The sequence below is a fragment of the Nothobranchius furzeri genome, chromosome 1, assembly GCF_043380555.1.
Source record: "Nothobranchius furzeri strain GRZ-AD chromosome 1, NfurGRZ-RIMD1, whole genome shotgun sequence".
Taxonomy (NCBI): domain Eukaryota; kingdom Metazoa; phylum Chordata; class Actinopteri; order Cyprinodontiformes; family Nothobranchiidae; genus Nothobranchius; species Nothobranchius furzeri.
In genome coordinates this window covers 103581339-103596794 of record NC_091741.1, presented here as the reverse complement: position 1 = coordinate 103596794, position 15456 = coordinate 103581339, and the positions used below count along the sequence as shown (strand labels likewise).

Genomic DNA, 15456 nt, shown 5'->3' with positions numbered 1-15456 from the left:
GTACAAGGAAGTGCAATCACATAACTCTCATATCACCAGATATAAAAGTTGAGGTGATCGCTCCTTCCTGACTGTTGCACCCCGAATTTGGAATGATCTTCCTTTATCCTTACGTAGCATTGGCAGTCTGGACACTTTTAAAAACCAGCTGAAGACCCTTTTATTTCAAGCTTCTTTTACCAAATTCTTTTGTTTTCTTATTTTTAACTCAAATTTGTTACATTTTTCATTTATTTTACTTTATTTTTCTATGTTAATCTATTTCTGTTTTGAGCTCTTTATGTTTGATTTAGTTTTCATCTATGTGAAGCATTTTGTATGTGATAAGTGCAGTATAAATAAAATGTACTTAGTTAAGTGTTTGCTTCTCTTCACTAACTTCCTATTTGTTGGAGGATCCAGTTTAAGGAGTTGCTCTTTTTGAAATCTCTCTGTGTCATGATCCTGAGTGATCCTGCCTCTCTGCATTGCTGTGCCCCACCTAACTATGCTCACCTGTTGCTTGTCTACTCAGGACTGTCTGTCTAATCATCTCCACCTGTGCTCTCCAGGATATAAGCTTCATCCAGCCACCGCTCTGTGCCAGATTATCTGAAGCTCCTGCTGACGAAATTCAGCCTTTACCAAGCCAAGCCAAGCCAAGCTCTTCTACGTTTTTGACCCTGTTTCTGTCCCCAGGCCTCCTGCCCTTTGCCTGCTTATCCTCACCGACCTGGACCTCCTGGCTATCAACCCCTGCCTGCTCTCTGACTCCCTTCTGCCTGCTGGACCCTGGTGCCTCCCTAATATCTGACCCCCCCGTGTTCCAACCTGGACTGCTTTCAGGACCACGCCTTCTGTGTTGTCTCTGCCATGGTGAGAGATCGCTAACCAACTGCTCTGTTTTTGTTCAAGTGCTGCTCGCCAGGAAAATCTTAGCAGCTCAGCAAACTGTTCCTGTGCCCGGCATCTGGGGCAGAACAACAAGTCCTCAACAGATAAAAACTATTACTAATTCATTCTGGTGTTGGCTGAATACTTGGGTCCTATTTACTCATGGTTATGAGACTATGGCCTAGCTCCGCGACACATAGATGATCTACTGACCATTTACACTCCTGTCAGGAATTTGAGGTCCGGTTCCCAACCCTGTTAGTGATCCCAAAGGCTTGACTCAACACGTGGAGATAAGGGCTGCCCATGGGGACACGGTCATAAGCCTTCTCCAAATCCACAAAACACATGTGGATTGGTTGGGCAAACTCCCATGCCCCCTCCATCACCCTTGCAAGGGTATAGAGCTGCTCCACAGTTCCACGGCCAGGACGAAAACCACATTGCTACTCCTCAATCTGAGATTCAACTATCGATCATACCGTCCTCTCCAGTACCTTGGAGTAGACCTTTCCAGGGAGGCTGAGGAGTGTGATCCCCCTATAGTTGGAACACACCCTCAGGTCACCCTTCTTAAAGATGGGGCCACCACCCCGGTCTGCCACTCCACAGGAACTGCCCCTGATGACCACGCAATGTTGCAGAGACGTGTAAACCACAACAGCCCTACAACATCCATAACCTTGAGATACCCAGGACGAATCTCATCCGCCCCCGGGGCTCCGCCGCTGTGTAGTTGTTTCACTACCTCAGCAACTTCTGCCCCCGAGATTGGACAGTCCATCCCCAGGCCTCCCGGCTCTGGTTCCTCCTCGGAATACGCGTAGGTGGGATTGAGAAGCTCCTCAAAGTATTCCTTCCACCATCCGACCATAGCCCTAGTTGACGTCAGCAGTTCCCCATCCCCACTGTAAACAGTGGGAGCGAGTTGCTGCCTTCCTCTCCTGAGGCGACGGACAGTTTGCTCCCAATGAGAGGTGCGGAGCAGGGGTGGGCATACTTGTTGCCCACCATCTTGATGCCTGTGTGTTGGGGTTTACCCTGGTGAATGAGTAGGTAGCCTCCCTCTTCTTCATTACTCCGCTAACAAACTTTTGTGGCTGAGCTTTTACCTGCCGTTCCCTCCACCAGCAGCCCTTCACCTCCATCCAGACATCGCCTTCCAGCCACGCCGCAGCTGTATTCATCGAGGATCCCGACGAAGTTTCTGTGTCCAAAATCCTGGCACAGTTAGCTTCTTCTGGACCAAAACCCGGCGTCCTCCCAATGCAAAGACTCGGATTATCAATCACAGCATGTTTGCCCAAGTTGCCAGGTCAGCTGATCACATGGTCAAACACGGCAACTCCAGCATTAACTTCGGTCTACTGAACATTCGCTCTCTTATGAGGAAAGAGCATCTCGTCCACGATCTCCTTTCTGACCACAAACTTGACTTTCTCTGCGTGACTGAAACATGCCAATATCCTAATAATGACTTCATTTCACTCAATAACTCAATAATCGTTGGTGATTTTAACATTCACATGGATGAAGCTAATCTTCTTACCAGAGATTTTACCTCCTGTCTAACATTTTTGGACTCCCACCAGTATATAAACTTCCCCACTCACTCTAAAGGCCATATTCTGGACCTGGTCTGCTGTTCAGCTATTACCCCTGCCCAATGCAAAGCTAGTTATTTTCCTATTTCACATCATAAGTTAATCTTGTTTAATGTAACTGTAAAGGCTTCTAAAACCCTCATCCCTCGCAACATTGCATTTAGAGAAATCAGCAATATAAATCCTGACGAATTCTGTGCTGCAATATCTGATCTACAGCCTGCTCACACTTCCTCATCACCTGATGATCTTGTTTTTAACTATAATTTTAATTTACATAACATTGTAAATACTTTTGCCCCACTTAAGCATTGATCTATCTCATTTAACCGCTCAGCTCCTTGGTTTACCCACGAACTACACTGTCCTATGTCCGAAGGACGCAGATTGGAACGTCTGTTTAAGAAAGCTGTCCATAAAGATCTATATAAGAATCATTTGTTGCATTATAAAGACTCCATTCACACAGCTTAATCGCTTTATCATTCTAATTTAATCAGCTCGAGTAAAGGTAACTCCAAGACCCTCTTTTCACTGTTTTCCAAAATTACAAAGCCTCCTGATTTATTGCTTAACAGGATGGTTTCCTCTGACTATTTCAACTCCCTCATGTCCTTCTTCACATCCAAAAGCTCAAATATCCACCAACAACTCCACACTGCCGGAGATTCTCATTCAGAGGCTGAGCCCATCCTGACAACTTCAGGTCATTTATTCTCAAGTTTCACTCTCCCATCTGCAGCTGAGATATCAAATATCATCAGGGAATCTAAATCATCCTCCTGTCAGCTTGGCCCTCTCCCCACAGTGCTACTTAAAGCTTGCCTTCCATCACTGGTCCCTCTCATATCTATCATATACTCCTCCCTCAGTACCGGTGTTGTTCCATCAGCATTGAAAACTGCTTGTATCACTCCCAATTCTCAAAAGCCCGGTACGGATCCCACCAATTTGGGGGGTTGGGGATTATGACACGTCACACCTTTATGTTAATATTGCTTTATTTGATGCACTCCACTTTGAACTGCACCAATCCAGCAACTGCTGCATTTTAATAACTAGTATTAAAGGTGAGTACACCAATATTTGCACAAGAATAATTTTTGTTTTAAACTCTAGTGACACACTTTGCAGGGGGTGTTTGGCATTTAATTTTTCTTGGCGTCTGGAAAAACATCTCCTTCTGCCCCCCTTTATTTGACTTTCTGCCCCCTGTATTTTGGACCACGATCATTACTGGGCTGGCCCTATTAAAAACGTTCTACACCCCTGCTTAGTAGACTTAATGAAGTATTTTTTAGCCAGTATAAAAATGACTGAAACACAAATTTACATATTTGGAATTATTGACCAATATCTTTGATTTAATTTATTTGTTAAGAACATCAAGATTCATTACAGTGAACATTATAATAAAGTAAATATTTCTAGTGCAGAGAGGAGACAACCCATAGAAGCACTGATTTGATCTCATTTCAGAGAAAAATAGAACAGGTCAGATGCACCTAATAAATAAAATTACTAATATAAACTCAGGAATCTGTTTCTTTACTTCATTGTTCTGGTGCTGAAAACATCACTAATGCGGATCAAAGGAGATACACAGATGAATGCACCTCTTATTTATTATTTGGAAATTAGTGGGCGTGGTTTACATCAATACATTATTTTAAATCTGAAATTGATTTGGATTGATCAGAAGTTGCTATGTGTATTGTTTATTTGAAAACTATTTACAGAGCAGCCTCAGAACTGAGAATAAATATTTTTGATCACAATAGTAAAGGAACTATTACAGAACAAGTTTTTCAGTAAAATCAGAACATTAATATTTAAGTGCATGAATTAATGCATCTGAACTCATGCAGTAGGAACTAGGAAATATGAAATACTAGAACCAGACACAACTTTTTTTTATTTTAATTTGATTAAACTGATTTTTCCTAATGTTGTTGGCATTTTTCCCCACACACAGTTAAACAAAACAATGTTGATGTATGTATGTGTGTGTGTGTGTGTGTGAGAGAGAGAGAGAGAGAGAGAGAGAGAGAGAGAGAGAGAGAGAGAGAGAGAGAGAGAGAGAGAGAGAGAGAGAGAGAGAGAGAGAGAGAGAGAGAGAGAGAGAGAGAGAGAGAGAGAGAGAGAGAGAGAGAGAGAGAGAGAGAGAGAGAGAGAGAGAGAGAGAGAGAGAGAGAGAGAGAGAGAGACGAGGATGGGGGGTGGGTGGTGGTGTTAAAATAATTTTAAAAAAAAACCCGACCGGAGCGGAGGCAGTGACCGACGCAGCACGAGCCGTTTTCAGCTCACATACGTTACGAAAAAAGTTACTTTAAATATTAAATCGAAAAAGAGGCGAGCTGAAGAAAACCTAGGGAGTTCTGAAGAAACGTGAGCAACGGTGAAGCAAGCACAGAGAGATCTGTTACTGTCTGTCTGTGTGTGTGTGTGTGTGTGTGTGTGTGTGTGTGTGTGTGCGTGCGTGCGTGCGTGCGTGCCGGAGCACAGTTTTGTGTGTAGAGGGGGGGGGGGGGGGGGGGGGCGCTCCATGTGACTGGCCTATCACAGAGCATGAAGGCAGTCAGTTACCCAATGAGGATTTTTCTTCAGCATGATTACAGATATTTACGAGTTTTACCCATTTCATGCTCGTATTCGTCAAAAATGCTTTATCCGCGGCTCATCCCTAGCTGTAACCACCCTGCCCTGCCTCCTCCTCCTTGCTGCCTGCCGGCTGTGATCACAAGCAACAAACAGAGTAGTTCCCACTGCCTCTTCGGGAAACAGTGCAAAAAAACCAATTCTATAAAACGGGATCTTGTAGGTGTGGCGGGCCACCATGGCTACGCCTATGTAAGGCAAACACTGTGTTTTTTAGGTCTTACCAATGAAAGCGCTCTCTGACTCAAGAAGAAATCCTCTTCTGGATGACCCCATCAAATTTCTCTGCAACATACAAAACTGTGCTCACAACTTAATTCCATTACAGTTACAACAAAGAGGATGTGTTATGACATTAAATTTCAAATATCTTACCAAATAATCATTTTGGTGGGGAGGGAACAGGTCAAAATCATCTGCAACACAAAAAGGTAAATGTCCTGTATTTCAAGAGTCAAGAGTCATTTATTGTCATATTCTCCACATGTGCAGGACATACAGAGAAATGAAATTCAGTTTCAGCACACACAATTCAAAGATCAGACATACGTGGGTAAGACACATAACAAGAATTGGTTACTGCGGTCATTCGCAACATGAGTCGCGCTACCTTAATAGTTAGATGAAAAGGGTGTTACATGAGGAAAGTTCAGGGAGGGGAAAAAAAAGGCATTAACAGGGTTACACCAGCAGGGTGTAGCACTCTAATGCAAAAAAACACCCGACATGGAAGCACAGACAGCACGTGTACAACATCAGAGTCCAATGGGGAGGTGGGGGTGGGCGGGATCCTGAAGCCTCCAATGGGAGCTGCCACTGCGGCGCATCGACCAGCTGCAGAACAACAGGTGGGAGGGAGAGATAAGGAACAGAGAGCACAATGAGGTCCCTGCAGATATAGCCTGAAGGGAGAGGGTGAAGGTCGGGACACAGCATCTGTCGGCATTCCTCCTTTTGTGGGGGTGTGTTGAGGCAGCCTTGAGAGGCTGCTATGGCGTCAGATAAGGATAAACATAACTTTGTTTAGGGTAGACAGAGATAATCTTCCCCTCCGTCTTGTAGTCTCTAAGTGGTCATTCATGTCCACCAGTGAAGCCAATTTTACATTCCACATCCCCGCATCGTCCGGCGACCCTCTCCGAGATCAAATCCATCTTGCGCACTAACACAGGCAACGCCGCAAGGACATTGTCCAGCTTACGGTTCACCTCGAGTAACGTCCCAGTCTGTGAGGTCACCGCACGAGCGGCACATTCCGTGGGTACGGGTCGCACTCCAATCGCTCCCGTCTTCCCAAATTTCCAGAAAACCAGATATCCTCCCACTCCAATCAGAAGAAATCCAGTGATCATCAGGCCGAATATCCACAAATCTTCCACGTCCTCGATGGACAGCTGAGAGAGGCACACGATTCGCCAGACCTCCCAAGAATCGAGTGCATATCCCGATGCGAATGTCCCCTCGGGACAGGTGGGAGCCCCCTTCTCCGTTCTCATCGTAGAGAAAATTTTGTCAATCACGTTGAATGACCAATTAATTAAGTCCATATTTCCAAAAAAAGAGTAGTGGTTTCAGGAGAAATGCAGAGAAGTGCTCTGTAGGCAGACAGGACAAGAGCCTTGGGGAAGCCGATAAGGGAGCTGAGAAAAAAGCGTCTGTACTCTCTGAAGGCTGGAGAATGAAAGAATAGAAAGAATGAATGAAAGAATATTTATGATGACTTCTAGAATCCTATAACCTCCAAGGTGCTTTACAGCACAACAGCCACACACCCATTCCAATGATGGCAGTGACGAGGCCCAATGTAACCTAGGGCTAACTGTAAACTCTTAATTCCACTTCTTCCATTGACAGTTTTCTATTGTCCCCAAAAAGAATAAAGACAAAGCTGATATTTTCACCTTTGCATGTTCCAACAGGCCTTTTCATGTGAATAAAAAATAAATATATCTTTCCACACCATGCTGCTCTTGAGCTGAAAATCTACTGGCTAGCTTTGAAAAAAGAACAAGAAACCAGCAGTGAGCAAACAATTAATGGAGTCAGGCCACTCAGAGGAGGGGGAGCATATACCCCCACCTCCACTTAAATACTACCTATAGAGCGCCCAGGAAGCAACAGTCTACCACCGCTCCCTGGGGCAGAGCACCCCTACAGAGAAAAAAACTGAATTAAAATGAGTAAAAATATGAAAATAAAAGCTAATATAAATGACAAAAATAAGAAAATAAGTAATAAATAAAATCATATAGATAGTAAAATAATAATATTATTAAATAATGAAACAATGCTAAAATATAATCATTTAAAACATGCAAAGCCAGTAATAAAATACACTGCTCACAAAAATTAAAGGAACACTTTAAAGAAACACATTAGATACATCAGATCTCAATATGAAGTTGGATATCTATACAAATAACGACAGGGCAATGTCTTAGGAACAAAAGGATGCCAAGTCTTTTGATGGAAATAAAAGTTATCAGCCTACAGAGCGTTCAGTTGTGTAGACACCCTAAAATCGGGAGTGAGATGAAGATGTGGCAGGCTAGTCCATTATTTCAAAAACTTAATTTCTGCAACTCAAATTGCTTTTCAGTATCTTTTGTGGCACCCACGAGCTTGTGTGCATGCTTGACAAGGTCGGGGCATGCTCCTAATGAGACAACAGATGGTGTCTTAGGGCATTTCCTCCCAGATCTGTGTGAGGGCATCCCTGAGCCCTTGTACAGTCTGAGGAGCAACCTGGCGCCGCCTAATGGACTGAAACATAATGTCCCACAGATGTTCTGTTGGGTTTAAGTCAGGGGATCGTGAAGGCCATTCAATTGTTTCAATTCCTTCATCCTGCAGGTACTGCCTGCATACTCTTGCCACATGAGGCCGGGCGTTGTTGTGCATTAGGAGAAAACCAGGACCTACTGCATCAGCGTAGTGTCTGACAAAGGGTTCAAGGATTTCATCTCGATACCTTATGGCAGTCAGAGCACCATTTCCTAGGCAGTAGAGGTCTGTGCGTCCCTCCATGGATATGCCTCCCCAGACCATCACTGGCCCACCACCAAACCTGTCATGTGGAACGACGCAAGCAGCATAAAATTCTCCTTGTCTTCTCCAGACTCTTTCACGTCTGTCACAGGTGCTCAGGGTGAACCTGCTCTCGTCTGTAAAAAGTACAGGGTGCCAGTGGCGGACTTGTCAATTCTGGTGTCCTTGAGCAAATGCCAGTCGAGCTCTATGGTGCTGGGCAGTGAGCACAGGGCCCACTACAGGACGTCGGGCCCTCAGGCCATCTTCATGAAGTCTGTTCCTGATTGTTTGGGTAGAGACATTCACACCAGAGGCCCTCTGGAGGTCATTCTGTAGGGCACGAGCAGTGCTCAGCCTGTACCGCCTTGCACAAAGGAGAAGGTATCGGTCCTGCTGATGGGTTGTGGACCTTCTACGGCCCTGACCAGCTCTCCAAGAATAACCACCAGTCTCCTGAAATCTCCTCCATGTTCTGGAGATTGTGCTGGGAGACACATTAAACCTTCTTGCTGCAGCACGTGTGGATGTGCCATCCTGGAGAAGTTGGATAACCTGTGGAACTTCTGTAGGGTTAAGAAATCACCTCATACTGCCAGTAGAGAGCCAAAACTAGCACGAGTGGAAAACCAGCTGAAAAAGATCAAGAGGGAGAAACTTGAAATGACCTCTACATGTTAAACCAGTCCTGTTTGGAAGGTTTGGTAATTGTTGCCACTTGAGTGCATCAGTCGTTAAGTCCATGAACACCAATACAACTGAAAGTGATTAACAATGCCCTCAGCTGCTTAATCAACCAGGAAATTATCAGACAGGTTTAATTGATTTCATGCCAGGCCCAATAAAATAAGCGTTCCTTTAATTCTTGTGAGCAGTGTATAATCATGTCAAACGAGAAATAAAACAATAGTAAATAATTAGATAAAAGCTAACCTAAAAAGGTGGGTCTTGAGCCTGGACTTAAAAACATGAACGTTCTCTGCGGCCCTGCGGCCCTCTGGCAGATCGTTCCAGAGGCGAGTGCCGTAATACTGGAAGGACGCTTCGCAGTGAGTGGTGTCCTGATTTTAGGGATGACCAGGAGATGCCTGCCAGAGGAGCGCAGAGGCCGTGAGGGTTCATACGGTAAAAGCAGTTCTGAGAGAAAAGAAGGCCCAAGACCATTAAGACACTTAAAAACCATTAGAAGAACCTTAAAATTGATCCTAAAACATACAGGGAGCAAATGCAATGATTCTAAAACCGGTGTAATGTGCTCCCGCCTCCTGGTCTTCATCAGGACACGTGCTGCTGAGTTTTCTAGAAGTTGTAAGCCTGAGATGCTCTTTTGGGGAAGACCAGAAAGCAGGGCATTACAGTAGTCTATTCTACTGGTGATAAAAGCATGCATCAGCATCTCACTATTGGTCCAAAAGAGAATAGGGCGGACTCTGGCGATGTTCTTTAGATGATAAAAACCTATTTTTGTGATGTTTTTAATGTGGTGGATAAAAGTCAGCTCAGAGTCAAAAATCACACCCGGGTTCTTCACTTGTTCAGAAGGATTAAAAGACAGAGATTGTAATTTTGGTAAAAGTTTCTCTCTCTGGGCCTCAGGACCAATGACTAAAACTTCAGTTTTGTCCTGGTTGAGCTGGAGAAAGTTCTCTGCCATTCAGGATTTGATGTCTAAGCAGTTAAAAAGTGCATCCATTGGCCAAGAGTCATCAGGAGACACGGAGATGTACAACTGTGTATCATCAGCATAACTGTGAAAATTGACTCCAAGTCTCCTAATGACACAGCCAAGAGGGAGCATATAAAGGTTAAAAAGCAGTGGGCCTAAAATTGAACCCTGGGGCACACCACATGTGATCCCATGGACCCTCGAGGAACAGTTATTTAAACTCACCATAAAAGTCCTGTCTGGAAGGTAGGATGTGAACCATCTATGTACAGCACCAGAGGCCAATCTGTTTTAAATGGGTTAAAAGAATAGTGTGGTCTACTGTATCAAAGGCAGCACTTAGATCCAGTAGAACCATTACCATCACCTTCCGTTTATCATAATTCAATCTAAAATAATTTAAAATCTTCAAAAGGGCCGTCTCTGTGCTGTGGTTCACCCTAAAACCAGACTGAAATTTCTCTAGGACATTATGAGTGTTTATAAAATAATTTAGTTGATTTAAAACCAACTTTTCTAAAAATTTGCTAAGAAATTGTAAGTTAGATACCGGTTGATAATTTTTTAATTCATTAAACTCTAAATTGCTCTTCTTCAACAGAGGTCACACCATCGCCCCTTTAAAGGCAGCAGGAAAGACCCCCGTCTGAAGGGAGCAATTCATCAGGGTTAAAATCTCATCACTAAAGATCCATAAAATTGTTTAAAAAACGAAGTTGAATTTGGGTCCAGAAAACATGTGCTGGGTCTCACTGAGGAGAAAACTTTATCAAGAGTCTCAGCTTCTAACAGGACAAAACTGTCCAGTGTTTCCTCTGGTATAGACACACATTCAGATTCATCTAAAACCTTATTGCTTAGGGAGGGTAAAATATTCCTTCTGATGGTAAATGGTAAATGGTAAATGGCCTGTATTTGATATAGCGCCTTCTAGAGTCCTGGAACCCCCCAAGGCGCTTTACAACACAATCAGTCATTCACCCATTCACACACACATTCACACACTGATGGTGATGAGCTACGATGTAGCCACAGCTGCCCTGGGGCGCACTGACAGAGGCGAGGCTGCCGAGCACTGGCGCCACCGGTCCCTCCGACCACCACCAGCAGGCAACGTGGGTTAAGTGTCTTGCCCAAGGACACAACGACAGCGACAGACTGAGCAGGACTCGAACCAGCAACCTTCCGATTACGGGGCGAGCAATTAACTCCTGTGCCACTGTCGCCCCATCCCTCTGTAGTGGGCTGCAAACTCCTGACAGAGAGCATTTGAGGGGGTTTTCTGAAGTGAATTGGACGTACGGTTTAACATGTTGTTTATGGTGGAAAAAAATATTCTGGGATTGTGTTTATTGACTAGAGTGAGTTTGGAAAGGTATGCATTTCTTGAATTTCCATGGCATGGCATGCCTTGCTTGCTTTCTTAGGGACAGTGCAGATTAAAGAACTTGAACAATACATTGCATCAGAAAATATGCCAGATTGTAATACCAGTGCTAATTTACACCTGCAGTCCCTAGGCAGGTAATAAAAGCAGTAAAGTACCACTGTGAGGACAAATTACTGATGGATACAGGTTTGGTTTCAACCATTGTTTAAGTTTGAATTTGAAGGAACTGTATGATTTTGAGTCTCATGCTGAGTGGTATACTATTCCAATATTTAGTCCCCTTAATGGATAGTGTGGTCTTGCAAAAAGCAGTGCACCTGTAAGCAGTGTTGGGAACGTTACTTTTAAAAAGTAATTACCGTAAATCCTCTAATATTGGCCTGCATTCATTAACGGCCGGGTATCATATTTTGGCCGGTGTCGGAGTTGGCGGAGGTGAATAATGGCCGTTTTTTTTATTGTGGCCGGGTGGAATGTGGTAACAAGCAAGTACCACAGGGGGGCGGTTGTGTCATCCGTCTCACTTTTGATTTGCCAGTGATAGAGGGTAACTTTAACCATGGCAAGTGCGGAGACAAAGAGGAGGCGAAAATTTGATATCAAGTTCAAAGAGAACGTGCTGATTATGCTGCAGAACACTCTGGGGAGCAATAGGGGTTGTATGAACTAGTCGACTAGTGGACTTCACTGCTCTCTCTGCTGCCCCCAGTGTTGCAAACTCCCCCAACAAAAAGTAGCCGAAGTTGACCCAGAAACACCCAGACGTAGCCAGGTGATGTCACACGCTAATTTTACATATTGTTGATATCATCATGCCACATTGGCATTCATTTTTTCCTCAACATCTAAAAAAGTTATATATATATATATATATATATATATATATATATATATATATATACACACACATATACACAGAAGATTTTTAAACATGTTAGTCTTTCTTAGGATTAAATGGGAGGAAAATCAAAACTATTTTACGAGTTAAAATGATTATTAATATGACTCAAATAGCCCGAATTGCTTTGATGTAAAATAAATTCTAAAAGTACAAATAAAGCGATATTAAGACCGTTCTGTTATAGAACATAGCTCAGCCCTCCTGCTCTCCTCATTCTCAGACGCTGTCATTTGTGCATTACCAGTAGAGGTGCTGAAAAAAATTGATTCAAGTCTAAATTGGGATTCTTATTTACAAGAATGAGGTTCTTATAGATGTAAAATAGAACATGGAATGGGATTTGTGCGGTTTATCTGGGATCCCAAATCCCAGCATCGCTCTAGAGAGGAGCTCTGACAAACCCTGCATAATAATATAGGAATGTTCTTTTATATTTATAAGGACAAAAATATAATATCATTAAAAATAATATTAACTAATTAATAAGATTAAAAACATAATAGAATTGGAAAGAGAAAAAATAGTGATTACAAAAACATGACAACCGTTCTACAAAGTTAGATTCCTTTCTGGTTTTAGCTCCAGTCATGTGACTCGGCTGTTTTTCTACCATATTTATGTAATGGGTGAAATAATTAGTGGATGAGGAACAGCAACTGAGACCTTCAGTGTTCCCCATTCTACCACTAGATGCTGTTCCTACACATGGTCTGAGTACGGTTGATAAATGAGGCCACTGCACTTTTATGCTGATGACAGTTATTTATAGTTGCAGAAACACTGAGACATTGATTCTGTACAGTAATCATAACTTCAGCTTAAACTTGTTCTCAGTGCAGATAAAACTAAGCTCATGTTGTTTAAGGAGGCGAGTCCAAATGATTCTGTCAGCTATCACTCGAGTGTGAAGACATAATGATGGTTCACACGTATAAATATCTGGGTGTCGTGATTAATGATTTGCCCACTTTCAAACCTCGTGTAGAGAATTTTGTTAAGAAGCTGAAGTTAACTCTTTAGAACGTTCATTCTGTGTTTATCTTCTCAAAATGTTTCGCCCACGGATAAACGGAAGTGACTCCACCAACACCAGCGAACTCTGATGATGACAAGAGGCTTTAGAAACATGTCAGGTAAAAACTTTTTACTAAACTGTGTAAAAAAAATAATAAAGAAATGGATTAAGCTGAAGTTCAAATAATGTTTTTTATTTCCAGAATAAATTATGTGAGATACTGCTGTTGTGCTCTTGGGCAAGACACCTAACCCGCCATGTCTGCTGGTGGTTGTCGAGGGACCGGCGGCGCCTGTGCTCGTAAAGCCTTGCATCTGTCAGTGTGACCGAGGGCAGCTGTCATCATCATCGACGTATGAAGAATACACTGCAATGTAAAGCACTTTGGAGTCCTCTGCCTCTGAAAGGTGCTGAACAAGTTCGGGTCATTTACCATCATCATTCAGCTCTGAAGTTCATTACTAACCCTAGATTTGTGACTGAATTATAATCTCAGGTTTGACCAGCAGGATGAAGACTCCTTTATACAGATTAATATACAAAGCAATACTGAGACTACTGCTGGTCACTGTTCTCTTCATCTGTAAGACTAAATCAGTGTGTTTACATGCAGCCAGTAACCCTTTTAAAACCTGAATATTCACAATAACCCGGTTCCGCACGGCCATGTAAAGACCGCCAAAACCCCGGATATGCTCCTAACCGGGTTTTTAAAAACCCGGTTACTACACCTGGGGTAACCCTTTTCTAACCCGAATGTTTGGTCGTGTAAACGCATACCAGGATATCCCCATCAAAGCGTGTGTTCTGCGCATGCTCTGTTCGCAAGGAATCTTGGTCTTTTGAGTAGCGAGACGTCTTGTATGCTCCAGAACACCGGAAGTAAACAACAAGTTGGGAGCAACATGGGGAGTCGCGGCACAGCACCACACTTTTGGAGTGACGAGGAAACTAAAGCGCAAACAAACGTGGTCGCTATCTCTTCCGAACTGGGAAACATGTTGTTGTTTTCACGGATACCGGAACAAGAAGAACCAGAAATGATGCATATTGTGTCTGGACGTAGTCCATACGTCCTGACGCTACCCCAACGTCCACATTTAAATCAGGTTATGCAAGTTAGGGGTAACTCTTTCTATTTATGCTTGTAAACGGGTTATTCTGATCAACTCAGAAACCTGAATACCGACCTTAACCCGATCATAACCCGGATATTGGCTGCTTGTAAACGTAGTGAATGATGCACACACTGAGGTTGACAAAAGAGCTTATGTCCATTTAGCACCCTTGGCTTAGAACGAACTGCAGAATGACAGGAAAACAACAATTTGTGTTTTTAAATCTAACCTAAGAAACCTTGAGGCCAACTCTGTGACATCTAACTGTTTAATTAAGTTTGCTTCCCATTTTTAACTGAACTTTAACTATTTTATTGCTATTTTTTGTCTTGTTGATTCCTGTGTTTTTTAATCATGAAGGTTTTTGTAGCTTCATGTGATGCTTCCTGCTGCCAATCTCCATCAGGTTTCCTTTGAAAAGAGATGTGTAATCTCTGGGTTCTTTCTTCCTGGTTAAATGGAGACTAGGCAGCTTTGGCTTGCTTTAAGCACCTCCTAGTGTCTGCTTGTAGAACCAAAACCAAAACCTATCTCTTGGCTGTGCACTTGTCTTTTTAATGCCTTAATCTAACAGCTGAAATGTCTCCCAGCTGTCCTTGGAGTCTAGAGGAGTTAGGCATCACTAAATAAAGCAAATAAGATGTGTTCATGATCTAAAACACGCAAGCAACATGCTGGAACCAGACTGCAGTGCCAGTAATGTCAGCTCACTTTTTCTAAGTCCCAGCCATGGACGTCACTAGGATTGAGATGGGGGGGGGGGGGGGGGGGGGGGGGGCTTAGCCCCAGGAGCTTGACCTTGAACATTTTTTGTCACACCCTGCAAAAACTTTGTCAATTAATTCATTATCTGAAGAACATTTAATAAAACCTATTATTTTATCACTTTCTTTTCCTTTCCTACCTTTGTGCATTTTCTCTCTTCTTTTTATAAAAAATAACACTTAATCAGTTAATTAGTGGGGTCTATGTTGAAGAAAGATTTTATATAAGTCCATTAAAAATTAGATATGTTATATTTCAAAATAAAGCTATTCATTTCAGTCTACTGCACTTAACAGGGGGAAATGTTGCAGTCATTTGTTTAACTTGTTTAATTACAACTTGCTTAATTATAAATGTTACTGAAATATGACAAAGAACAAACGAATAATTGTCAAACTTTTATTCTGCCAAATGAGTGTGCAGTTGACAGTTTTAATAT

General features: G+C 42.8%; 1 protein-coding gene across 4 annotated transcripts in view; it reads right to left on the bottom strand.

Annotated features, from left to right (window-relative positions):
- Window positions 1-15456, bottom strand: part of LOC107391650 (centrosome and spindle pole-associated protein 1) — a 74160-nt gene that overhangs the window by 6031 nt on the left and 52673 nt on the right. For all 4 annotated transcript variants that reach the window (XM_070552806.1, XM_070552804.1, XM_070552807.1 and 1 more), the window contains 2 exons: window positions 5511-5551; window positions 5360-5420 (listed from right to left, as the gene is read on the bottom strand). In XM_070552806.1, coding sequence (XP_070408907.1) covers window positions 5360-5420; window positions 5511-5551 — 102 coding nt within the window. Of the gene's footprint in view, window positions 1-5359; window positions 5421-5510; window positions 5552-15456 lie in introns of those variants that run through there.